At 52.4% G+C, this 26,068-nt stretch overlaps 1 protein-coding gene across 1 annotated transcript in view; it reads right to left on the bottom strand.

Annotated features, from left to right (window-relative positions):
- Nucleotides 1-1,100: 1,100 nt before the first annotated feature.
- Nucleotides 1,101-26,068, bottom strand: part of MYOM3 (myomesin 3) — a 48,533-nt gene continuing 23,565 nt past the window's right edge. Inside the window, exons 16-37 of the mRNA XM_041767411.1 lie at nucleotides 25,494-25,668; nucleotides 22,252-22,373; nucleotides 21,633-21,820; nucleotides 21,216-21,342; nucleotides 20,037-20,215; nucleotides 17,181-17,295; nucleotides 16,034-16,190; nucleotides 15,277-15,386; nucleotides 13,708-13,752; nucleotides 12,712-12,848; nucleotides 10,987-11,131; nucleotides 10,778-10,837; nucleotides 10,345-10,412; nucleotides 9,040-9,150; nucleotides 7,012-7,099; nucleotides 6,433-6,471; nucleotides 6,082-6,190; nucleotides 4,782-4,945; nucleotides 4,514-4,550; nucleotides 4,276-4,298; nucleotides 3,484-3,539; nucleotides 1,101-2,528 (exon numbers count right to left, since the gene is read on the bottom strand). Of these exons, the coding sequence (XP_041623345.1) occupies nucleotides 2,235-2,528; nucleotides 3,484-3,539; nucleotides 4,276-4,298; nucleotides 4,514-4,550; nucleotides 4,782-4,945; nucleotides 6,082-6,190; nucleotides 6,433-6,471; nucleotides 7,012-7,099; nucleotides 9,040-9,150; nucleotides 10,345-10,412; nucleotides 10,778-10,837; nucleotides 10,987-11,131; nucleotides 12,712-12,848; nucleotides 13,708-13,752; nucleotides 15,277-15,386; nucleotides 16,034-16,190; nucleotides 17,181-17,295; nucleotides 20,037-20,215; nucleotides 21,216-21,342; nucleotides 21,633-21,820; nucleotides 22,252-22,373; nucleotides 25,494-25,668 (2,549 nt within the window). The 3' untranslated portion in view covers nucleotides 1,101-2,234. The remainder of the gene's footprint in view (nucleotides 2,529-3,483; nucleotides 3,540-4,275; nucleotides 4,299-4,513; nucleotides 4,551-4,781; nucleotides 4,946-6,081; nucleotides 6,191-6,432; nucleotides 6,472-7,011; nucleotides 7,100-9,039; nucleotides 9,151-10,344; nucleotides 10,413-10,777; nucleotides 10,838-10,986; nucleotides 11,132-12,711; nucleotides 12,849-13,707; nucleotides 13,753-15,276; nucleotides 15,387-16,033; nucleotides 16,191-17,180; nucleotides 17,296-20,036; nucleotides 20,216-21,215; nucleotides 21,343-21,632; nucleotides 21,821-22,251; nucleotides 22,374-25,493; nucleotides 25,669-26,068) is intronic.

Here is a 26,068-nt window from a genome sequence, read left to right as displayed (position 1 = left end):
ATAGGAGCAAGTGGGATTTGTAATTAAGGGGGGACCATAGGGGTCCAGCAAGCAGGTGCTGAGAGCAGCCTAGGCTGGGGGCAGGAGTGGAGGCCATGAGAACAGGCTGGGAAGGGGAGAAGAAGGCGAAGGCCAGTGGTTTGGACATTATCCAGGGGTGGCATGGTAAAGCAAAACATCCTCTGAACCGGGAGCCAGGGAATCTCGTTCTTGTCCTGACTCTGCCACTTACATTTGGGCTCTCAACTGCCCTACCTGGGAAAATGGAGCCAGCGATGCTGCGCCACTCGATCTGATGAGCAATGAGATACGAGAACGCTTCACAATCTTTGAAGTGTTGTATGCATGTGACCATCATGATCTCCACCTACCTCCTCCCTGTGTGTGGGGATGATCCTGTGAAGGAGAAGCGGAAGTGCTTTGTGTTAAGACGCAGTACTTACATAAGCAAATGTGAGGCTGGTAGGGCTCTAAGCAGGAAGTGCATTGATATCATGCTCTCCGATTTCTTTGAATTGTGTAATATTTTGCAGTGACACATGAAAGAAGCCAAGTCTCGACTCTGAGACTCCAAGTACCAGAGTGGGAGCAAGCAGGGGCTAGGATGGAGCCTTCTTTTGCACCACAGTTTCGAGAAGAGCAAAGCAAAAGAGACAGTTAAGTTCTGGGAGGTGATTAACCTTTTAGTGTGGGTTGGAAGGGCCCTCAAAAATGATCGTTCAGCCTTCTTGTTCTACAGATGGGAAACGGAGAAAAGCCCAGAGAAAGGAAAACAATTGCCCAAGAGCACACAGCGAGCTTGTGGCTTCAACCCTAGGAATGTTTCTCTCTAAGATCTGCACAATTCCCATACTTGTTCCCAGCCAGGGCCAGTCACATTCCCCTCCCTCACCCCCCTGCACCCCCATCCCCCTATCCCCCCACCACTGCTGAACACCTGGTCTGACTGCCCCATGTAGCCCGGAACACGAACAACTGGGGGTGCAAGTTAACCCACCACGCCTGCGTGCACGTGCAGGTGGCAGACGTAGGAAAGATTCATTTCATCCTCAAGTTCAGAAGCCATTTCAGAAATCAGAGGCAGCGGTGATCTCCCGGTGGCAGGAGTATCAATGATCTTTATTTTATCCTTTATAATATTCAGGGTTTCCTAAAATATTACAACAAACATCTATAATTTTATAAACCTCACTCCCTGCAAATCTTATTTTAAAAAAGAAGGAAATTGGAGGGCCGTGACATGCCCTCCAGTGGGGTCCATTGAGGCCAACCAGTATTGTCACACCAGGCAGAGGCCCTGAGCCGGGCGAGGTCCCGAGGTCATCCACCTCTCCCGCCTGGCACCAAGGCCAGCTAGGCGGCATCTCCCCACCTCCTGAAATGTCCTCCTCTCAATACCGTTGCCAAATTGGACCTATATTTCAGGGTCCAACACCAATTCTGCTGATTCTGCGAAGGTGTTTTAATGCCCACCTTCCCCATTGGGACGAACACCTATCTCCCTCCTCTGACCACTAGTGGCACTTTCTTGTTTTGTGATCCTTATCTGCCTTGTCCTGGAGTCTTTTGTACCCAGGTTTGTCTTTCCTACTGGGCTGAAGCCTCGAGGGTGGGTTGGGCTTCTAGTAATATCCTCCGCCTGGCAGAGGTAGAGCTCAGATCAGTGTTTGCTGAACAGAAGCGAATTGAAAATACAGATTCCTAACGAAGGGATCTTCCCGGGCTCATCAACCTCGGCACCACCGCCCTCTGGGGTCTGATAATTCTATGTGGTGGGGAGCTGTGGGTTAGGAGCATCCTTGGCCTCTACCTACTAGACGCCAGCAGACACCCCCGGTTGTGACAACCAAATGTTTGGACGTTGCCAAATGCCCCCCTGGAAGGCACAGTGCCTCCTGTTGAGAACCCCTGGAATATGGTTTATCAAGGGTCTTTCATAATCAATCCCTTGGAGCAGAAATTCCCATTTAGCAGATGAGAAACGCAAGGCTCGCACGGAGTTGGACTTGGAGCGGAGTCTTGCACATAGTTCTCCCGCTGCAAGTCCGGTGCCGATCCCAATACCCCAAGATCCCTCAGGACCCCAGCAAGGTCTTTGCTTCTGGGCTTCGTGTGCCCATGCCACTCTCACTGCCCCTCCACCCTGTCCTGCATTCCATCCTGTCCCCTCCCCTCCCAACCCAGGGCCTGTGCCAGGCTGTGACCCACTGGTTGACCCTACTGGTCCATGCAGACTAGAACACAGGCGGTGCCTCCACATGCCCTCTCGTCTTCTCCAGCACCTGGGCCTCCTCCCCGTGCTTAAACACGCTGATGGTGACCTGTCCTGTCTCAGAGCCATACTTATTCTTGACAAAGACACCGTAGCGCCCACTGTCCTCACTGTTGACCCTTTCGATGGTGATGGTGACCTCCGAACCCCTCACTTCCATGCGGTAGCGGTCAAGGAAGGCGACGGGCTGGTCATTCTTCAGCCAAGATATTTCAGGGGTGGGGTCTCCCGAGATGACACAGGTCAGGCACAGGGTCTGTTGGAAAGGACAGGAAGGGAATGCTCAGTCTCCCCTCCTTATAATCAGCCTTGGCATTCACCTTCGCTCCCCCCAGAGAGCTCCCAGTACAAGTTGCTCCCCGTGAAAAATGTATATTATGTGTGTTCTACTGTAAGCCATAAAAGGATAACGTTAAAGGGAGAGACGTTTTATTTTATTCCCACATCCTCCTCAAATTTTCTAGACTAATACTTAGAATTTCAGACCATCAGTACCCTAGCAATTACCTGCCCCAGACTGGCCTGAATTTTGCTTTCTTGCTTTTTGTCGCATACATGCCATTTTATGATTATGATTTTACCATGCAAATAAGACTATGTTGTTTTGATACAAAGATTTATGAATCGGGTTTGAAACCTCTTGGACAAGCTCTAACACAGGGCCCTGTAGTGTAATGGTCAAACACTCAGACTGGAGCTGGGCACATGCAGACTCTGAATCTCAGGTCGGTCGCTTCGAGTCGTGGGACCTTAGGAAAGTCTCTTAGCCCCTCTGGGTTTCAGTTTCCTCAGCTATGAAGAGTGACTCGTTTCCTGTGTTTGCCTTGATGGTTAAACAAACTAAGGTGTGTGCATATATATGGAACAGTGCCTGGCACAAAGTAAGCACCATATGCACATCGGCGATCATTTTCTAGAACATGAGGCTTGCAGACTTTCCGTTCTAGAGGGGCTTTTAGGGATCATCTACTAGAACTCCTATAATGGAAATGAAAGTTCACAGAAGTCTGTGATGCCCGTGGGCCTGACACCAGGCTCAGCGTCTTCCTTTGTACTACATATGACCAGTGAGGTGTGGCCACTTGGCCTGGCCTTGGTGGAGCCGGCAAATTTGGTTTTTGAGTCCATGGCGCTACACTGTATCATGAGCTTTGATGGATACAGAGGGAGCAAGAGGGGCACCGCCGGCCACAGGTTGGGGTGGTCGTTACCTTATCTTCCATGATGGTGGCTACATCTGGCAGGCCTCTCACCACTTTGGCACGATCTGGAAGGGAAAAGAGAGACTCCAGTGATGAATGATTTCCTGCCAGCTGCTTCCCAGAATCAGATTCCGCAGAGCTGGGGTTTATTTTTAAGCAATGATTCTTTTCTCTTTTTTCATCATTTTGGGTGGAAACCTTTAGATTTGTTTCCATGTTTCCTTGCCTTCACTAACAGAAGATAGGGGACCTACTGTGCTTCTGTTATTGACCTGAAGCGATCCTTATAATGGGTGGAACCTGGAGGTGACAGTGAGGTGCCCGGCCCTCAAGAACTGGGAAGGAGGAACTGGCTGGGGACACCCGATGAAGCTAAAGTATGTGGGCTTGGTGGTGGCATTCCTGCTGCTCAGAGGCCAAGCCTCGTTCCTCCAGCGTTGGGACTGTGTCCTGCCTGGACTAGGTGAGGCCCCTGGGCCCCGACAGCCAGAACCAGCTTCAGCTCTGAGGTCGTCCCACCCCAGGCCTCCCCTCGAGAGCCTGCCCAGCCCCGTTCCCATCTTCCCAGCCTTGCAGGCCCCAGCTTCTGCCCCTGACCTTGTCTTCAGGCCTACTCGGTCCACACCCACCACGTCCACCATCCTCAGGCCCTTTCCATCCATTTGCCTGTGTGCTGCTGCCGCCACGGCCACACAGACCCCACGGGGAACCAGGACTTCAGACACCTGCCCGGAGGCATAAACTCACGGGAAGCTGCCCCAAACTCAGACACGAAAACAACAGCAGTGCGAGGGGACTTACTCTTCTCAATGATGGCCAGGGCTCTGAAAGACAGACATGGGAAAAAGGCTCGAGCTGCACTTGCTGAAGGACAGGCCCGCCTGGGGAAGGGTGAGGGGGTGATGCGGGAGGGGCAGAGCTGGCCGGGGCTCCCAGGAGGGGGTCCTTGTACCCAGCTTGCACCACACCCCAAGGGGCAGGATGGACAAGTTGGTTCACACAAGAAATGGTTCACACAAGAGATGCGAAGGGCACTTACTTCAGTCTCTGGTGCTCAGCGAAGGCGTCATCAAAAGCTGTTGGAAGGAAAGGGGGAGAGAAGAGGCGTGTCACCCCTCAGTCCCTGTGCCCTGCAGGACAGGGCTTCACGATGACTGTTCCTCCACTGTCCTCCCATTCCTGTGGGCTCTCAGGGCAGTGCTGGGCTCGGGTGGGGCGATGGGAGGCCCCCCCACACCCCGCCCTTCAAAGGACTCTGGGATTTCCTAAACAGGGTTTCTCTGTGGACGGACAGGTGGACAGCTCACCTTGTCCTGAGAGATCAGTGGAGAGCTGCCGGGTATCCTTCCCCGCGGCTATCTCCAGGGTGTATTTGCCCTTGTCTGAGTCTTTGGGGTCCAGGATGTGGAGCCAGATCTCATCGAGGGTGTTGCCAGCCCTCACCCGGTCACCACTCTCCAGGCGTTTCTCTCTGGATATGAGGACATAGAAGTGTTTGACACGGCTCAGCTCATCAGCGCCGCCCTGCTCATCGGTGCTGGCTGGCTGGGGGTCTGCAGGCACCCCCGGCCCCAAACTCCTCTCCTGGGGCTTTGTTTCCAGGTGTGTGGTGTTCCAGTGCTGAGCCTGTATTTGTGACATGTCCTTCAGGCTGGGGATCTAAGGACACGGGGCTCCAGGGTCAGTGCCTACCACTTCCTCCACCCTTGGGGCAGGGGTCACTTCCTCACCTCTTCATTCTGCTCCGCTTAAACCCTTTAGTGTTTCTTCTGACAGTCATCCTTCCCTTGCCCCCAAAACCACAGAACTGCTTCCTTTCTTTCCTTAAACTCCATTCCTGGAGACACCTGGTCCACATCTTCAGTGTCGTGTCCCAGAAGTGACACCTCTGGACTTGATCACTGGGCTCCGTAACTCTAGCTGGGAAAGGGGCTCTTGGCTTTGGTTCTCACTCATTTGACAAACTTGACCAAGTCGGCCTGGCCTTCTCCATGGGACAGGGGCAGTCATGTCTGCTCTGCGAGGCCGAGGCACGCAAACGATAAGCAGCCCTGGGAAAATAATGCTCGCAAACTGTCTGCGGTCACTCAGCTCCTGGCTGAGTCTCTGTGGACAACTTGTCCATCCTGCCTTCAAGCCCTGGAACTCAGTCAGTCTCTGCTGCACCTCTCCCTCAGCCTGGCTGCCAGAGTTTGCTAAGGTTGCAAAGACCCACAAGGGCACCGTGACCCACCTGACCTTCTGGTTCTCCCCCGTTCTGCATCCTCCCCCCCCCCCCTCCAGTTTCCAGATGCTGCTCTAAGACAATGATCCTTCTGTGGTGGCCATGGATGTTCTGGAAAAATGATTTTATCACCAGGGTTCCCACCTTCCCTGGGGAACCTCCCTTCTGTTGATTGCTGTTCCCTGTCTCTGACTCCCTCTGAGGACAGTGCAATTGGTGGGAGACCCTGTCTCTGCCAACCCCTTGGGACTGGGCTCTGGGGCAGATGGTTAGGTTAACCCTAACCCTAACCCTAACCCTAACCCTAACCCTAACCCTATCCTCCTCCATCCTATACACCCCCACCCCAGCCTGGCTAGGGCTCCAGGGCAAAGCCAACTTACTTGTGGAACCAGGTGGTTTTCATGTACTGGATATTGTAGTACTTGACCTTGCTGAAGATCCGGATCCCCTCCTCAGTCCCCTGGATTTTCAGTGGGGTCGCAGAGAGCGCTGGAGAGGCAAAGGAGAAAGCCAAGGTCCTTTGGGCAGCACACATGGGGGCCAACCAGCTCACCCCTGCTCTGGGGGTGTGGTGGGGGGAATGCCTCATTGTGAGGAGGCAGGAACTTCTCCCTCAGTCTTTGAGGTTGGAAAATAAACCTATGCCTGGTAGCCGAGCCTGGTTGGAGGTGCCCTGGAGGCTCTTTGCATCAGGACAGGGCTGAGCAAAGCGGGGAAGGGGGCTTGCTTACCACCAATCCTGCCCAGCTCAGTGAAGATGGCATCCAGGGCTGGAGGAAGACAGAGAGAATGATTAGTTGATGTAGGGTCCTCCCAGGGATGTGCCTGGGGTGGGGACGTCCCTGGAAAAGGCTGGTGAAACTCATGGACAGCTCAGAGCATGGGGAGCTCTGTGGGATGACTCCCATGACTTGGGGGTAGAGGGGGTCTGGAGCACTCCCTGACGGATGGGGCAAGGGGGCACTATGGATGGAAGACAAATGGGTCAGCTTGACAATTTTCTTGAGGCTGGACCAACCAGCCTGATGAGGAGTCTGGGGCCCAGGGGAGGGTGGAGGAATGAACTCTGGCTTTGGGTCTGGAAGCCGAGGCTCACTGTGGTAAATTGCAGAGAACACAGGTGTTGGTGTCACAGACCAGGCCCCTGTCACTGACCAGCTGTGCAGCCCTGGGGAGGTCACTTGGCCTCTCTGTTGCCCCAAGTGATATGGGGATCCCATAAATTTTACCCCACAGGTCATATCATGTCTCTTGATTCTGTGTGACCTCCTGGGTCCTCCTGGCCCATCTCTAACATTGCCAGCTCCTACCTTCACCTGTGAGGTCCAGTATGGTGTCATCCTCCCCTCGATCGTCAGAAACTGTTGCTCTATAAATTCCCTTGTCCTCTTTGGACAGCTGGAAAGAAGAGAGATGATGGTGTAGCATGGGTTCTGGAAGGAGTGCAAATCAGCCCGGACTCCAGGCCCGCCCCTAGCTGTGTGATCTTAGGTAAAACTCTTCTCACTGAGCCTCAGTGTACCATCTAGAATGGGTGATCTCTAAGGCTCCTTCTAGCTCCAGAGCTCTTCGCTTCCAAGTTCAAGGCTTGGTCTGGGCCCAGGGTGGGAGTGAGGGGGAACTGAGGGCAGAAGCAGACACCCCACATTTGGATTCACAGGCAGCTGTGCCAAGCAGAGCATGATGAGCTCTCCTCGCAGGGTAACCTGAGCCACCCTGCTCCCTGGAGGTCCTCAGATGGAGAACCCCGGGGACCCCTCTGCATTTCTCCTGGAGGAAGTGAGTTGTCTTTGGCCCATGACAAGGGGCTCCTTTCTGGCACATGCTCGTCATCCCCAAATGAAGTCTGAACTAACACTCAGCAAAGCAAGAGCTTGGATTGTGTTTTTGAAGCACCTCCTTCAGGCCCTGCGAAGTGCTCTCTGCTTCCCCTTCCCCTGGAAGGGTCCCTCCCACTACGACCAGGTCCACATAGTCTGTTTTGAGGAAGAATCCAAGGCAGAGACAGCCCTTAATCTGGGGATCACAGGGCTGAACCCCAATAGTCTTCTCTTATGTACCCCCCTCTCTCTCCCCAGTGAAGGTGCCAAAGTCCCAGCCAAACCTGGGGGAAGGGTGATTGGAGTGACTTCTGACCCCACTCTCCAGCCTTGTGTCTTAGTATGTAAACCCTCTGAGCCTCCGTTTACTCGTCTGTAGAATGGTGGCACAATCCTTGCCCTGGCCAGGTGCTGTAGCTGCTGTGAGGATCAAGGGAGGTAATCCTTTGGAAGCTGGAAAGTTCTGTGCCAGTGGGTTGGGCTGTTATAACAAGGCACAGTAGCTATTAAGCACCTACTTGACGCCCAGCTCTGTACGAGGAGGTGACAAAGGGCAAATCCTGGCCAGGATTTGGGGAAAGACCCCCAAATCATTATTTTCCTTCCCAGTCAGGCAACCTGCATTGGTGCCAGTCCTCCTTGGCACCCAGTGAGGCCATAGAGACCAGCAGCAGGGCAGGAAAGCATGGAATGTTTGAGAACAAGCCTTATGTTTCTATCATAACCAGACCACCCTCCTCTGGAGGCCAGGAGGAGGTCATGGGCTGGACAATGGAGCCCCAGCCCTGCTTTGCTCCGCTCAGACCTGCCTCGCACAGAGCAAGCATTCCTGTCCTGAACCCTAGACTGAACAAATCTTTGAGAGAGCATCCCTTCTTTTAAGAGTTTTATCTTTTTTTAAAGATTTTATTTATTTATTTATTTATTTATTTATTTATTTATTTATTTATTTATTTATCACACACACAGAGAGAGAGAGGGAGAGCACAAGAGCGCACAAGTAGAGGGCGGGGCAGAGGGAGAAGTAGGTTCCCCACTGAGCAGGGAGCCCAGGGTGGGGTTGGATCCCAGGACCCCCGGATCACGACCTGAGCCAAAGGCAGAGGCTTAACCCACTGAGCACCCAGGTGCCCGGAGAGAGCATCCCTTCCCACCCATTCATGTAACAGTTGAAAACCGAGGTCACAGGAGGATGGTGACTAGCCCAAGGCCACACAGTGGCAGGGCCAGAAATGGAATCCAAATAAAAAGGAAAAATCAGTATTACCGTTCCTTCTTTATGTAAGATTTTGCTATTTTCCCCTCCATGGGCTTTTTTTGCATTAATCTTTCGTAAAAAACACTGCATGAAATATTATTAATCTTGCTTACTGGTTTTTTTAGTGCCCCCTTAAATTTTGCACTCGAAGTGAGTGCCTCATGTGACTCACCCTGATTTTGGCCCTGCCCCTGACTCCCTGCCCAGTGCTCCTGGTGCTGCCTGGAGGATAGGAGACATGAAGCTGGAGCTGCACTTACCTCTTCGATGCACAGAATTCCTACTCCAGTCTGGGGGTCGTATTGACCATCCGGTGCCTCTCTCTTCTGGAAGAACCACTGGAAGTGGGTTTCCTTCTTGGTGTTGGTCGCCTGAGGGAGATGGGGAATGAAGAGACTTCCTCAAACTTTCTCTTTTTTTAACTAAAAACTCAACTCACCACATTTTTCTTTCTTTTCTTTCTTTTCTTTCTTTCTTTCTTTCTTTCTTTCTTTCTTTCTTTCTTTCTTTCTTTCTTTCTTTCTTTCTTTCTTTCTTTCTTTCTTTTTTTACAAATCTGACTCTCCCCCACCCCCATACTCACTCTTAGCTAATTCCCTCCCAGGTCTCAGCTATTCCTTCCTCACACTGTATCTCTTCTCTGGTTTCTGGATTTTCACTAATGATTTTCACTTTTGATCTCTTCCCTACTCCCATTTTTCCTTGCTTCTGCAACTTACAGATGCAGGTTAGATGTCACCTCCTCCAGGAAGCCTTCCGTGAAGCACCCCAGGGTGTCCCTATCATGATTAACCAATTTCTTGCATGTGTCTGGATCACAGCAGGAGGGCATGCTGTTTTCCAAGGATCCTGCCTCAGACCCCTGGGCTCCTAGAGGCCTAAGGAGACCTCTCTTCTTCATCTTTGTGTCCTCAGTGCCATGCAGAGTATCTGCTGCATAGTATCTGCTTTGAGTTAGCTGAATGGATATGATTCTGGGAGAGCACTCCCCCTACCCTTCCTGCCCTTCCCTAGTCATCTAAAAAGGCTGCAGGGTGCAGAGAAGGAGCCTCAGCTTTGGAGTCAGACGGACTGGGTGAAAACCGTGCTCTAGACTCTACTTCTTACCATGTGGTCTTGAGCTATTTCTCTACCTATTTTCTGATCCATGCTTATCTCACAGATGATTGTGAGGCAGATGAGCACTGAGCACAGGGTCTGGCAAGGCCCTGTGTCCCTGATGTCCCTGATCAGACCCTGATGTCCCTAATAAACATCAGGGAATCCCTCTCAATATACAGATCCTCACATGCTCCCAGATGCCCAGGCCCTAGAGAACCCTTTCCTGGAACAGCCAGGAGATCTGGCTGAAGGCTGACCCAAACCACACTGATTGGTGGGCTTTTCCAGGGGGTGGTTTTGTTTTCCAGTTAAATGTGGTCTCCCTGGGGCTGCTGCTCCTGGACATCAGCCAAGCACAGGAATTTGGGAAAGTGGGCAAAGGACGGCCACCGGGCTTGGGGACGAGCCACCCGCTCCCCGCACTGGGCCAGGGGGCAGGGCCGGAGGCAGGGGCTGGGATTTGCCTTGCACGTCAGCAGCACTTGGCAGTCGTCCGTGACCTTCCACTGCAAGGGCTCCTCGAAATGCGGACCTGGGAGCGCAAACAAACACGCCCACGGTCAGAGCTCCAGCTCCGCCAGGGCGCCACCTGGTGGCCAGACGAGGGGCAGCGAGTGACCGCAGGCCGGGTGGGCCCCAGCCCAGGCAGGGACTGGGGCGCGGAGTTCAAGGAGGCGTCACTCTCAGGGGTGGATCGGCTCTCAGGGGTGTCACTCTGGGTCTTGTTCTTGCACGAGGACCCACCTGGATTGCACCGCAGCGGCCCTCCCTCTGGGCTCTAGTAGCCCACTGACAGGCAGGTGCCCGGCAGGTGCCTGGCAGGTGCCCGGCAGGTGCCCAGCACCGACCGCCGGCCTGGTGGCCACGTTGTCCGAACTGCACCCCAGCACTTCTTACCCTGTTTTCTCTTCCAGTCTCTTCTCTTAGCTTCTGCTTTCCTCAGAAGTTTGTCGAAATCTGTGAACACACAGGGAGGAGCTGGCATGAGCCAGGAGGAGCGCAGGACCTGAACGGGGCCTAGGGATGGACTAGGGATGGACGGGGCGCCCCAGAGCAGAGAGCGGGGACCTGGGGGTGGGTGGGGTGGGAGGTGGGGCGGGGCTGACCGTCATCCACCAGGGCCAGGGTGATCTGGTTTTTGGCTTTTCCGTCCTGCAGCTGAGCGGTATACGACCCTTTGTCATCCTCGGACAAGTTCTCTATGAGCACTTCCACCAGGCCCTTCTCTCGGTCAAAATTGATTTTGCGGTTCTGGGGAGAATAAACCCGGAGATTCTGTTTTGCTCTTTTCCTATCCCAGGAGATTTGTGTGGTGGGGCACTAATCAGGGCGGGCTTGGACGTGGGGAGGGGATGTGTGCAGAGTTAGGAGCCTTCCCAGATGCGAGGGGAGGCCCTGGGTAACTCTGAGGCTTCCACAGACTGGGGTCCACCACCCCTGGGGGCCCTGGGAATACCCATGGGATCCAGCAGGCACAGGACAGAGTCTTGGGTGCTTGAATTAATTGCAATTCATAATAAGCCCCAACTCCTACTGTGCCACATTTTCTACAAATCCTCACAAAAGTATAAAGGATAATGTAAAAAATGCCTGCCTGTGTCCTTGCTACCCAGAATTAACATTCATTTCCATTTTGTCACGTTCTAACAGCTCTTAAAAGTCTTATTTTCCACATTTAGGACTGTATTCCCTCTGGGTTTATTTGTATATATGATATGGGGGACCCATCTAGTTTTAGTTTATTTTTCTGTCAGGACAAGCAATAGTCCCAATGCTGTGCACTAAAGAGTGCAGATTTTGTCACACGTCCTCTACCACGTGCCAAGGTCTTTTTTTTTTTTTTACATGCCAAGGTCTTGATTAATCTTTATGCAGAACTTTCACAGCAATTTTCTCATTTGCTTCTTTTGATCCTGGGACAACGAGCCCCATTGTACAGATAGAGAAACTGAGGCACAGAGAGGTGATGAGAACTGCCCCGGGGCACACAGGAGGTGGGCATGAGTCTGACACCCAGCCCTGAGCGCTTTCTCCTCTGTCAGAACCAGCGCCCTTCTCTGTAACACGTATCTTCTGGTGGCCACGGTGCCATCTGGGGGTGGAATTTGCAAATCACACGATGGATGTCACGACTGAATTTCTCCTGAGATTGAAACCTCCCATGTTTGTAAAAAGTTGATTACGGGCGGCTCGTGGTTGAATCTAATACAACCTACACACATGATTTTTTTTCCCCTCCAGAAAAGCAATGTAACAGCACGACTGTAATATGAAGAAGAAATAAAAGCCATATGTATTTCAATAGTAGATGCTCCAACATAACCTCACTCATGCTGCCCTGATTTATAATGAACTGGTTTGAATTTAAGAGAAGTTAAGTAAAGCAAGAGGATCAGGAGCTATTTGGTACGAGAAGGACAGGAAAGTGAACAAAAGAGCGTAGGTGAAGGGGCTCATAGAATAACCCTGTATTCGGTGTATATTAAAACTGTGCAGAAATCCTTTATATTACAGAGTTAGGGTCTAGGCTTGGATAATTATGAGCACGAATGTGAGTTTTTAATCTTAACGAATGGTAGGACATTCACAAGTTGTGGGTGGCACGAGGATTCTTTATCTGGAGGGTCCCTTGCGCCAGTGGGCAGCTAGCCACGAGCCCCCCCCCCAAAGCCAGGTGTCCCACCCTCACCCCACCATTGGGTCAGCCAAGTATGTGGCTGTTTCTGCAATGTCCACCAGGGGGTGGGGCTGGGCTGTGAAGAACCACTGCCCCGAGAGGCCACATCCTCAGGGCAGGGGGCCTCCCCTAAGAAGTCTGAGCCCCCAGTTACCGGTGAGCTGAAGATCTCCTTCTCGTTGAAGATTAGATGCAGCTCCGCGGCCGGAGACAACTTTTCTACTTCCAGCCACAGCCGCACCTCTCCTTTTTCGAGGATGTCAACGTTCCAGCCCGAGATCAGCTTGATCACTGGGAGGATGGGAGGATGGGGACACGGAGGGGGTGGGTGGGGCCTCCTTCCCCCCTCCTCACTCCCAGGCCAGCCCCACCTCCAGCGCACCCTGGGCCTTGAGCCGGCAAAGTGCTTGAAGCTCCGAAGGCCACACCACCGGGATGGGGGCCTTGGGAGGGTTTCCATTTCAGCTACTCTAGATAGAAAAAATTTTTGAAGATCTTATTTATTTATTTATGAGAGACACAGAGACATAGGAACTGGCTCCCTGTGGGGAGCCTGATGTGGGACTCGATCCCAGGACCCCAGGATCACAACCTGAGCCGAAGGCAGACTCTCAATCAACTGAGCAACCCAGGCGCCCCCACTCTAGACAGAATTTATCTCAGAGAAGCATTTGGTGTTTTGAGCATTTTGAGGCCATGCTTCTCAACCTGGCTGGCCACTGGATCCCTGAGGATTTTCAAAAAACACCAATGTCTGGGCTCCATCCCAGAGGTTATCTGATGTGTCTAGGGCAGGGCCTGGGCATTGGGACTTTGGAAAGTTTTCAGAGGGATTCCAACGTGAGCCCAAGTGCGTGACCCCTGCTCCAGGGACTGCAGGCTACTCCTCACCAATGACGGGAGGCAGGGGTTTAGAGGATCCCAAATCCAAACTACTAAAGAGCTGATAATAATAATCATAAGGAGATGAAACCAACCACACAGCCCTCCTTGGTACCCCCTTCCCGCCCTGCTGGCCTCCCCCTTTCTCATGGACCCTGACCCTCTAGCTCCTGGATGCTCCTATCCTCTGCCCACCCCCCTACCCCCCAGGCTCTGGCTCTCAGCTCTATTCAGCTCTGCTCTGGACACCCCAGGGGGCCCAGCTTACCTGGGTTTCTGATCTCATGGCTCAACTTCTTCAGCTTGTCCAACTCTGGGACAGGAGGAACCAGGGGAAAAAGAGAATGAAAGAGAGAATGAAATGCCTGGGCCGTGGGGTCCATCCCAAGGGACTCCCCCCGTCAACCTGAAGTCACTTGCTACACAGGTGGTGATGATGAGCACTGTGGGCCTTGGCCCCGGAGCACCGAGGGGGATGTGGGGGGCTGCTGCCAGCCACCCCAAGATCAAGTGCCACTTCCTCAGAGAAGTGCCCACCATGTGCCAGGCTCTGCATTACCTCACTAGTCTTCACATAGGGCTGTGGGGCGAACATTACTGTCCACCTCTGAGCACTCCGGGCTCACTGGTTCCTGAGCCCCAGGGTTAACCCACTCTAATATGTTGTCCCATCTTGAGGGGGGAGGCCCCCCATCCTGAGCACTTTAGTCTACAAGCCTCAAGGGCAGCTCAGCAAAATTCTCTTCACTTACTGCTTCTGTGTATTAGGTTTGTAGGTTTGTGTCTTCTGCTAAGTTGAGCTCTGGACTTATATGAGTGTGTGGTACACAGTAGGTGCTCAGTAAATGTGTGTTGATGGAAGAATTGGCAGGGGGTAGAGGCCATACTTTGCTTCCCTTGTAAGCCCCAGAGTCCATAGAATCATCTGATGGTATCTGCATAACGTTCCAGTTGGGGCAGCGAAGGATTATGCTCTCCCTTTACAGAAGAGCAAACTGAGGTCCAGAAAGGTGACATGACTTGCTCAACCTCAAACAGCCAGAAAACTATGGAACCGGAACTGGAACCTGAGCCTGTCTGGCTTCTTAATCTTTTATTTTTATTTTTATTTTTATTTTTATTTATTTATTTATTTATTTATTTATTTATTTATTTATTTCTTAAAAATTTTATTATTATTATTTTTTGGCTTCTTATTCTTTACAAAATCAGAAAGTCTCCTGTACAATCATGAGGGGGCAATGGGCTGTCCCTCAGTTACGCTGGAGACTGCAGAGCATGAGTCTTGTCATTAAGCAGTCCCAGTTCTGCTTAAATCAAACATGAACGACCCTTGAGAGGCAGCATCTACTCTCTGGTTTGTCACAGTCCCCACTGCTCCCTATTGTCATCCTCATTCTTCAGACCAACTGCCATTTGCAATTTTTTTTTTTTTTTTTTTTTTTTGCCATTTGCAATTTATCCTCTCACTGCACTGTTGCATTTCCAGGGCTGCAGAAGAAGGTGAAAGAATGTTGGTACCTTTGCTTTTATCAAAAGTAGAAAAAGGAAAGAGAGACAGGAAAGATGTGAACTCCACCAAGCAGGGATTTTTGGCTGTTGCGCTCACCGATGTAACGCCCAGGGCCTAGGACAGTGTCTGGCACACGCTAGGTGCTCAATAAGTCCTGATTAATCGCCTGCATGACTGAATGGGTGGGTGAGGGCCTACTTCTTTGGAACTTGCTGCTGCATTAATTTTTGTTGCTTCTTGCCAGCCTCTGGGGATGTTTGTGTTTGGGACTCTCCATCAGGGCCTGTCTCTCTGAGGAGGTGGCAGTGGAGCGGAGGGCATTACCTTCCTCCGTCAGCGTGTGGCTGGCCGAGATGTCTTCATCAGCATCGGTGACCACCACGGAGTAGATGCCCAAATCTTCAAGGCCAGGCTCTTTCAGGATGACCTTGGACCTGGCAGACAGAGGGAGAACACAGACTCAGAGAGGTGCCTCGTGCATCGGAGGCCTGGGAGTTGGAGGCTCTGCACCCCAGCCGCACCCCTGGTCATGCTACGGAGCAGGGATGGTTGCCTCCTTGCACCTCCCTGGGCTCTCTGGCACACGGTCTTCTACTGGCCGCACTGCTCTGTCTCTCCCCCCACAGCTCAAGTCATCGTCTGGACAGGGCCCAAGCCAGAGCTGCTGGGGGTGGGGGAGTGCGACATGGGGGACATTCGACATCTGGTCCCAACCCCTCGTTTTACAGATGAGGACGCTGAGCCCAGACCTCTTCCAAGAGCAGGTCACCGTTTGTAAGCACCCAGGCTAGAAACCAAGTGCTTAGCGTGGCCTTGGAAGCACAGGTGCAAAGGCACACGCCATTCCTTGCAGAAGAAGAATCGCTAACGAATGTTGCCTGGTCTGCCCTTAAATGCACTGTCCCCTCATTTCTCCGTAAGGTGGCAGGCAGCATCCTTAGGTGAGGGACCAAGCAGCTGCTGTCAGGCCCATTATCCGTGAGTCCCGCCAGGCGGTCTCACCCATGAGCTTCCGGCGACACGCCCGACAACATCTGGGACCTGTGGACCGGGTCCGCCACCCCCGACTCCCCTCACTTACTTGTTAGCTTTCTCCTCGACCCTGACCCTCTGGGGGTCTGGGGGGCCCTTGTAGTCCTTGGACCACTGAAACTCCGCCGAGTCAGGGGCCTCGGGGGCTTCGAAAGCCAAGTAGATAAAGCCTTCTTCATCCACCCCAACCTCGATCTCTCGGGCATCTGAGGGCAGGATCCAAGGGAGGGCACAGGACATTTAGAAGTAATAAGCCAGGTCCTACCCCTCCCTGCTTAAACCTTCCATGGCTGTCCACGGTGCTTGAATAAAATAATAAACCCCAGTATCCTTGCGTGGCCTCCAAGGACTTGTGTGATCAGTCCCTTCTCAGCTCAGATGTCACACCTCCTCAGGGAGGCCATCCCTGACTGCTCTGGCTAAAGTTAGCCTCACTCCACCCTACCACCCTGTTCATTTCCTTTCTAGCACTTACTATCCTCTTATATGATCACCTTCATGTCATCGTTACCTGGTTTACGGTCCTTCCTGCCCCTCCCCCATGCTCGAGCAAGGGGCCTTGCTTTCTTGTCACTGCTCTGACTCTGGTGCAATGTGGGTGTCACCAAATATTCGTTGAATGAATGAATAAGTAGAAGAATGGAAAGAAGATGTGCTTTAGAGTTTGCAGAGCGGAGTGATTCCATCTCATACCAGCTGTGTGCTCATATCATTTAACTTCTGAGCTACAGCAAAAATCAGCTCTAAAGTGGGGGCAATGATCCCTCACCTGGGGACTTGTCGCCAGGGCCAGGGCCATGGGAGGACCTAGCACAGCACCTGGTGTGTGTGGTAGGAGGGGACCTCAGCAGTTGTGACTGCAAGACAGACAAAGCCTCGTGTAGCATCTGGAATGCAGTTGGGTATTATTTTAAATATCCACGAAGGGTTGTGTGAGTTTATGAATTTGGCATATGAAAGAATGGAAGACCCCATCACATAGAAATGTTCATATCTTGGGCTCCCACATAAATAAACGGGAGTGGGGTGGGGGAGAAATAGGCAAGAAGGAAAGGCAGAGCTAGAAGACGGGGAGGGTGGCAGTGGGAGGGGGCCCCGTCCTGATCCACCTGCTTCTCCCGACCCCCATCTGACCTCCGCCTGTCCTCGATGGCACAGCCTGGCCTTGTGGTGTGGGCGCCTCCGCCTGCCCCTACCTGGCTTGTCCTCCAGGAGTATGGGGTCGGTGGGCAGGGACGGCTGTCCCGGACCTGCTGAATTCACCGCCTGGACCTGGAACACGTAACTCTTCCCTGGCTGCAAGTCAGAGATCTGGGGGTGGGGGTGGGGGGTAGAGGGGTGGGTAAGGGTGAGCACCTAGGACGGCAGACTGGCCCTTCCTACAGCCCCAGCCACGGGGGGCGGGGGGTGCAGGGAGCCACTCGCCTGTGGAACCCAGTTAGGGCACAGGCCGCCCTGGCGTGGGGAGCGGGCCCGGAGCGCCGTGCTCTGCCCAGGCCCAGTTTGTAGGGGTCCCCGGGCTGGAATCACCTCCCGCGCCTACGCACCCGCAACTCTGTGCGTCCAAGTGACCAGCTGCCTCGCTCCCTTCCTGCGGCCCATCTCTCCTCCGGCCATCACCCAGGGAGAGGCCTGGGCATCGTCTCCAACATCTTCTTCTCGAGCCCTACACGTCCACCCACCCGGTTCACGTCTTATGTCCCTAACGTTTTTCGAACGTGGCTTCTCCTCCCGGCGTCCCAGCCACGGTCCCGATCGAGGCTTCATTTCTGCTCTCCTGGACTGGTCCAGCAGCGTCCGAGATGCTGTCCCTGACCCTGGGCCCCTCTTCCCGCTCCACCTTTCCTTCCGCCGGTTCTTCCGAGGTGCCAGTCTGATTGCGTTTCAACCTTCCCGCGGCCTTCGCGGGAAAGTTCAGGTTTCCAGGTTTAGTCCCTAAAGGCTTCCTCATCGGGCCTTAGCCTTCTGCATGCCCCCTTTACCCCATGACTCCCTCCGGGTGCCCACGGTCACCTCCTCCGTTCCCCTCTCACGGCTCCATGCCCTTGTCCTTGCTGGGCCCTCTGCCTGGAATGTTCTCTCTTTCTTAGTCTAGCCAACGCCTGTTCATTCTTGACTGCTCAGCTCGGGCAGACTGAGGATTCCAGGAAGGGTCTCTCGCCTTCCTCCTTGGAACTTCCAGGATCCCTTTGCCCCCCCCCCCCCCCCCCCCCCCATGGTACAGTGCACAGCATGCTAATTGCCTGTTGCCCAAAGACCAGGGCCTATTTAGCTTTTTATGTCTAGGACCTAGTTCCAGACGTGGCACTAAGTTGGTGTCAAGAAGTGTTTAGTAAAAAAAAAAAAAAAAAAAAGAAGTGTTTAGTAAATGACTGAGTGAATGCCAGCCAACGATCCGCAAGGCAGAAGTGGTGCCAAGGGGCCGAGGCCCGCCCAGTCCTTGCCTGGGCCAACCTCTGTGGGGAGGCAGAGGGACTGCCCATCCCGTGCGGTTCTCAGGCCAGCTGTCCAGTGCTGGCCGACTCTCCTGCAGGGAGCCTGGCCCCGTGGGGCAGAAACTACGGAGTTCCAGAGCATTCCACTGGCCAAGGCTTATTCTCCCTGCTTCTGTGTGAGCTGGCCTTACTGTTATTTTTTCAAAATGAAAGTTTTCATTCTTTTGATGATCAGAAAATACACCCTTGGGAAAATATGAAGGCAATAGAGAAGACTATAAAATGAAAAGGGTTAACGCTCCCCTGGCAGCTGCACCCACAGAGGTGACCAGAAATAACAATTTTGTAAAAATCTGTTTAGACTTCGAACTGCACATAAATCATGTAGAAACGTGACACGCACCATGTTTGTTAGTATCTTATTCTTTCCACATTGTTTTGGGCGTCTCCAACTTGCCTTCTTTTCTCTTGGTTGCTAACTGATGGGATGCTAACGGGTGGTCTCGAAAACTGCACCCCCCTCCTAGTGTGTAGTTTTTGCTGCACAAAGTGAGCTGGAGAAGCAAAATGAGTTGGAGAAGATATTCTCCTGTCCCTAGAGCTCCGGGAAACAAAATCTAATCTACATCGCAGAACTGTCCTCACCAGTGTTCCTCCAAACACAGGTGGCCCGTGAGACGTGCAGGCTGCCGAGATGGGCGCTGGGAGTGTGGGAGCGGCCTCAGGGACCCCGAGGCCCGGGATTCCGACCCATTGTCTATGGTAGTGGTTTGTGTCTGCTAAGAACACTTCAATCGACCCTTTGTTTTCGGGCATGGGCAATTTCTGTGAGTTGGTGGAGTTAAAACGACCACCACAGGTGAATAAAATCAATGATTCTGCTAGATTTCTTACTTATCCCAAGAGTTTAGCCTTTGTTTCTCATTTAAATTAAGAAAGACATATCTGTGTATATTTTTATTAATGTATGCGCTCTCTCTGTATATGCACTATGTTATCTAACATAAATATCCTACTTTATATTCTGCTTTTGCTTCTTAGCCACATATGATGGATGTATTTTCATGTCAATACATACACGTCGGTCTACGTCATTGTCTATACCATTGCCATTCCTTAAACACCCATAGTCTTTACACTACCTGGCACAGGTTTCTGCTTGAAGGACACACTGATTTATTTAAGCAAACCTCCTATTGATGGACATTTGAATTTTTTCCAACTTTTGCCTTTATAAACAATGCTGCAGTGAGCACCGTTGCCCTTAGGCCTTTGCACACTTGCTTCATTATTTCCCTACAATCCAATCCCAGAAGCTGAATTCCTGGCTCAAGGGATATGCATACCCCAATGCGGACATACCTGGCTGATTATAAGTGAGGGTTGAGGGAGGAGTTTGCCCAGCTTGGAGCAGGTTAAGACAACCGGCCAGCCAGCCCGACTTTCAATTTCCTGTGTGACCCTGGATATGCCACTTCCCCTCTCTGGTCCTCTGCTGACATTAAGTGAGGGCAGTGATCTCTGAGGGTCCTTCCAGCTCTGATGTTCTGTAGTCCTGTACTGTTCAGTGGATGGGAAGGCTCAGGGTGGGTAAGGCGGGGAGAAGCAGGGACTCACCCTCAGGTGGGTGTTAGAGATGAGGTCTGGGGTGACTGGCTTCCATTGTTCAGAGCCTTCTTCTTGGACACTGATGCGGTAGCCCGTGACCGGCCCGGCTCCAGTGTACAGTGGGGGCTCCCACTTGAGCATCAGGGAGGTGGCCCGTACCTCAAACGCCTGCACGTCATACGGGGGGCCTGTGGGAGGAGGGTAGAGGAGGAGTTGGCCAGCCAGCATTGGGCAGCAGGGCAGTCATCAACCTTGTCAAGCTGTCAGTTACAACGGGGCCTGGAAGCGCCTGCCCTGGGCACAGTGAGGACCTGGCAGGCTTTGGCGTCATGACAAAGCTTGCTCTTGGCCTGGGCCTGAAATAGGGTTAACTCTTCAAAATGTGCTCAGCACCACTTTTTCTGGAAGTATCTGTAATCTTCCCCTTTCCTAACCCAGGCAGCAGTAACGCTTCTCATATCTTTGGTGTTTTTGTGATTAGTGGAGGGGCCAAGGTGTGACCTCCAGAGTCAGATCACTGGAGTTCATGCCCTAGCTTGACCCTTTCAGGCCATGGGGACTCTGGGCAAGTTATTTAGCTCCTGTGTTCCTGTCTCCTCATCTGTAAAATAGAGCGAATGATAGTTCTTATAATCTAGTGCTGTTATGAGAATTAATGGCATAATTTATGAACTCTGTTGGTACATGGTAAATACCCAATAAATATCAGTTGTTTATAATTATTGTCTAAAGTATCACACATGCTAGTTATCTACAATTTGCTTGAAAAAACCAGCACTGAGCTGAACGGAATGATGGAAGATTGTGATCCTTCCTTCCTAGATAGGAGATGGGGGCTCACTTGGGGAAATCTATTGGGGTTGTGGGAGTGGCATGTGGGATGTCGGTCACCCTAGCAGTGTGCCCAGAGTCAGAGCTCAGATGGTGTGTTGAGTTAGGGGATAATTTTTGCTGAAGTTACAGGGCCAGATGATGGCCAAGGTCAGGGGTCCTCTAAGGCAGGGTTAAGACTGTATCAGAGATTACAGGGTCTCTTGGTGGAAAGGGCCAGTGGTCTGGGGTCTGGGACCAACAGAGCAAGCTTGGATGCATAGAAAGTTCAGTGATGCTCCTTTCACTGGTTGGACTGGTGGGGAGAGACGGGGAGCAAGAGCAGGTACTGGACTTCGGCATCTTCAGACCTCTCACCTGGTTGGGGCATCGTCCACTCTTTGCACTCAAACAGGCTGCTGGGCGCTGATAGTTCACCAACACCTGCCCAGTTTGCTGCCCGGGCACGGAATTCATAGAAGTGGCCTTCACGAAGGTTACTGACCTTGAGGAGCAGAGACAGATGGTAACAAATGTGAAAGGTTGTGATCCCCCCTCTCCCCCCACAGAGCTGGGGCCGAAGGGGAAAGCGGTACAGTGACGGGAGAACTCAGAGCAGGAAGTCCATGGGGACTTAAATGAGCTCGATCAAGTGAATCTGTACTTGAAAATTAGCCAGATTATTGAGTCCAGGGAATCTGAGGCCTCTCTTGACTTCTGAACCTCCAATAGTGACCTCTGGTCTCCACCTGCATAGTCCAGGACACCAAGCTGGTGGCCCCATTCCAGGCTTACCTTGCAGACCCGGGTGGGGATGGGCTGCTGGTTGACTGGGTGCCAGTCCAGCTCCTCTGAGTCATGTTGGTCCAGGAAGTAGCCCAGGATCTTGCCACCTCCACGACGCTTGGGGGGCTTCCACCCAATGACCATATCATTTTTCCCACAGTTCAGAAGTGCGAAATCATATGGGGCGGATGGTATGGCTGTGGGGAGGGAGGAGGTGAGGATTGCTGCTTCCTAGAGGTGGCTGGATTGGGCAGTGGGGCCTGAGAGAGCCCACAAGCCTCCTGCAGTGGATGCCCACCCTGCTCTGGGGGTACTAACTTAGCCAGCAGCATTTGCTGGTAACCCAAACTCTGCTACTTGGAGGGCACCTGGGCCTCAGAGCTAGTCAGACATTGCCCTATGGCCTCAGACCATTGTCATTTCTTCCCCAAAGGAAAGGGTGTGTGTGTGTGTGTGTGTGTGTGTGTGTGTGAGGATCAACTCTAGAACCCCTTAGAGGATTTATACTCCCTTGGCCTCTGGGATTGGACCCTCCAAGTTGCGGTCTCTCTCTGGCCAGCCCTGCTGTCTGCCCAGCCCAGGGCTGCCCCCAAGAGATGTGCAGGCTGCACCTTCCCTTTGGACTTACCCAGAGCCTGCTTGACCCTGATGGGTTCGGTGATGGCTGAGCTCTCACCTACCCCAGCCTCGCTGACTGATTTGACACAAAACTCGTACTCCTTCCCTGTCCTTAGCCCGGGAACTGTAAACCTGGAAGGGAAATGTGCAAGCTTTCAGGGAGGGCCAAACAGCTTGCAGGCATCCCTGAACTTTCTAGAACAGCCCACCAGCAGTAGGATTTGTTTGTTTGTTTTTTTTTATTTATTTATGATAGTCATAGAGAGAGAGAGAGGCAGAGACACAGGCAGAGGGAGAAGCAGGCTCCATGCACCGGGAGCCGATGTGGGATTCGATCCCGGGTCTCCAGGATCGCGCCCTGGGCCAAAGGCAGGCGCCAAACCGCTGTGCCACCCAGGGATCCCCCAGCAGTAGGATTTGACATTTGGGGTCAGTTCTTACCCAAAAGATATTGCCCCTGCCGCTGCCCCCAAAGCAATACCTGCACTTGGAGGTATCCCTCCTTCACCTGGAGGGTGAAGTTATTAAGATTTGAAAGATTGAAGGAAGTTGGTCAAAGGGTACTAACTTTCATTTATAAGGTAAATCAGTGCTCGGGTTGTAACACACATCATGGTGAGCACAGTTAATACCATTGTGTGATATACAGGAAAGGTGTTACGAGAATAGATCCTAAAAGTCCTCATCACAAGGAGAAATCATTTCTTTCTTTTCTTTTTAGCGTATCTATATGAGATGATGGATGTTTAACTAAACCTCTGGTGGTCATTATTTCATAATATGTGTAAATCAGACCATCATGCTGTCCGCCTTGACCTCACACAGTCATGTATGTCAATTCTTTCTCAGTAAAACTGGGGGGAAAAGATTTTAAAGGGTCTGGCTCATTTAGAGCCCACCATTAGAATACAAATACGCTGGGAAAGCTAACCATTGAGGGCCCAGGTAGCCAGCCCCTGAGCTGTGCTACCTGGCGCATCTCTAGAACTTTGGGCCTCATCCTTGAAACACAACAGTGGCTCTTATCATGAGTGCTGTGATTCTAAAGCTGGAAGTCCATTTAAAGACCCTCACGGAGGGGCGCCTGGGTGGCTCAGTCAGTTGAGCACCCACCTTCAGCTCAAGTCATGATCCCAGGACCTGGGATGGAGCCCCACATCACAGCTCCCTGCTCAGCCAGACATCTGCTTCTCCCTCTGCCCCCCTCCCCATTTGTGTTCTCTCTCTCTCTCTCAAATAAATAAATAAATAAATAAATAAATAAATAAATAAATAAATATTTAAAAAAAGACTCTCAAAGATAATTGTCATCCAGACACACTCTGGTGTAAAGAAAAATGTCCTCACCCTGTCCCTTCTTGATAAAACCCTTGATGGCAGACATAGCAACTCGTTCCCCGCTCAGGGACACGCTAACGGGGGAAGCACACCTCACTAAGAGGGATGAATCACCAGGGGGATGAAGCTCAGGGAATTCCTGATCAGGTGAGGCTGGGACGGCTCCCTGGACCAGCCCCTGTTGACAACAGATGATGACGATGACAGCTGTGACGGCAGCCATGCACACATGCCTGGCACTGGCTTTCCCTGTCATCTATGCAAACTCGAGCCCTTGTCACAACACCTTCTGGGGAGGTACGGTGGCTTACCCGTTTTGGAGATGGGGATGAAATTGAATGTTGGGCTGTGGGAGGGGCCCTTGTGGATCACACTGTCCAGTTTCTCCCTTTTATAGGTGGGAGGGGGCTCCCCAAGAAGGAAAGAGGCGAGCCAAGAGCATACGGCCAGTTAGGAACTCGACCTGGACCGCTGCCCAGGTGTCCTGAATCCCAGAGAAGAGCCTGCCCTTTTGCTTGTCACCCATTCAGACACTCAGAGGGTGCTTGAGCATCTCCAGTGAGAGCCACGTTCTGCGGGGTCGGAGATACGGTGAGGAACAGGACCCCCACAGCCCAACTGGGCTCCCTCTACACCATCACGCAGGCAGCACCTGTGGGCCGTGGTGGTTGAGCGGTTGAAGCTGGAGCCTCTCTCCAGCCATGACACACGTAACCAGTGGCATGCACACATGTGCCGAGTTCTCTACAAACCAGAGGAGCGTGCCACCCCCCCCCCCCGCCATGTATGATATGTGTCCCAGATGTGCCACTCCCTTCAGGTGACTGTCCCACAACTCCTGGCTCCCCTCAGGGAAGCACATTGAATGCAAGTTGGGGGAGAGATGTCATTCTAGGGATGACCTGGTCAAATCTGTCAGAATTTGTAAAAAAATCTGATGATTCTCCAATTTGGGAACTTAAGTAATAACAAGTTATGAGTGACCCCTCATAGCTGACCATGAGGCACCAGAGACTTGTGGGGTACATGGTCCTATCCTTTCTGGGTAAGATGATTGAAGGCCTCATGTCCAAGGGGAGTCCAGCTGGCGGTGCTCAGGGCCCAGCCAGCCGTCTGATGGAAATGGAAGGGATGGGGTATCACCACCCAAGCCCCTGACGCCACAGAGCCCCCAGGTGACAGAAGCCATGAGCCCAAGAGCCTCAAGGTTTACCATTCCTGCAAGGACCAGGGCCTTGTAAGTGAAGAGGGAGCCTCAGCAGGGAGGAGAGTCTGGTCCTACCCCCTCCAGCTGACAGAGGATCCCAGGCTCCGGGAGGGCAAGTGTCAGGGCAGGGGCACCAGGCGGGTGAGGGGTGCGTGGCTGCATCCTCTGCCCTCTCTCTGTCTCTAAGCTCCTGGACCGACAAGACCCAGTCTGCCACCTCTGCAGACAGCAGGCCCTCAGCCAGTGTTTGTCGAATAAAAGGCCGTTCGGGTCAAGTCCCAGTTTTCCGCTACCAGCTAAGGGAGTTTGGGTAAGTTACCTAAGTGCTCTATGCCTTAGTGTCACCATCTGTACAGTGATAACAACAAAAATACTAGTCCTAGGGAGGCCTGGGTGGCTCAGTGGTTGAACTTCTGCCTTCGGCTCAGGTCGTGATCCTGAGTCTAGGGTTCAAGTCCCCCATCGGGCTCCCTGCAGGGGCCTGCTTCTCCTTCTGCCTGTGTCTCTGCCTCTCTCTGTGTGTCTTTTATGAATAAATGAATAAAATCTTAAAAAAAAAATACTAGTCCTAAACTCAAAGGATGGCAGTTAGACTAAGTGACCCAATATAGAAGAGCTCAGGACAGCGCCACATTGTCAAATGGCAGGTGCCAGGATCCTTAGGGCTCATCCTTGCAGGAGGTGGAATTAGGGGGGAGCAGACTCACTTGTGGCCCTGGATGGGCTTGTTGTTAACCGTTTGCCACTCAGATGATCCTGCCTGACGGGAGTAGATGTAATAACCCTGGAGCTCTGGGGCGTCTTTCACAGGTTCCCAGGTCAGGGACACAGACGTCTGTGTGTCCCGGAACGCTTGAACTTGAGCTGGAGGACGGAGAGTAGCTAAAAAACAGAAATGTGGGCTGTGTGAGGAGGCTGAGTGACCTGGCCTAACAGACTGGGGAGGGAGGGGAGGTGGGGAGAGGCTGCGTGTAGCCCCCACTGAGATCCAGGGGGATGGGGGGGTGGGGGTGGCAGACATGCCCTGGGGCATCAGGAGTCCCCTTCCTCCCCCCTCTCCCCTCCTCTCTGCTTCCTTACCAAAGCCTCTGTCATTAATCCTTAGTCTCCGTCCCCTCCGCCGCCATGCTCTCTCTTTTGCTTTTTTTGTGTTTTCTCATTTTTGTATAATTTTACTTTTCTAACACAAATAAGTGTTTTTTCTTTTGTCCTCCCTTCCCTTCCCTCCCATCCTCTCCTCTCTTTTTCTCTCCTTTCCTTTACTGAACTGTACTGGAACTTT

This window comes from Vulpes lagopus, chromosome 8 (genome assembly GCF_018345385.1).
Source record: "Vulpes lagopus strain Blue_001 chromosome 8, ASM1834538v1, whole genome shotgun sequence".
NCBI lineage: Eukaryota > Metazoa > Chordata > Mammalia > Carnivora > Canidae > Vulpes > Vulpes lagopus.
Note: the sequence above shows the minus strand (reverse complement) of the source record. Positions and strands in the feature narration are given on the sequence as shown.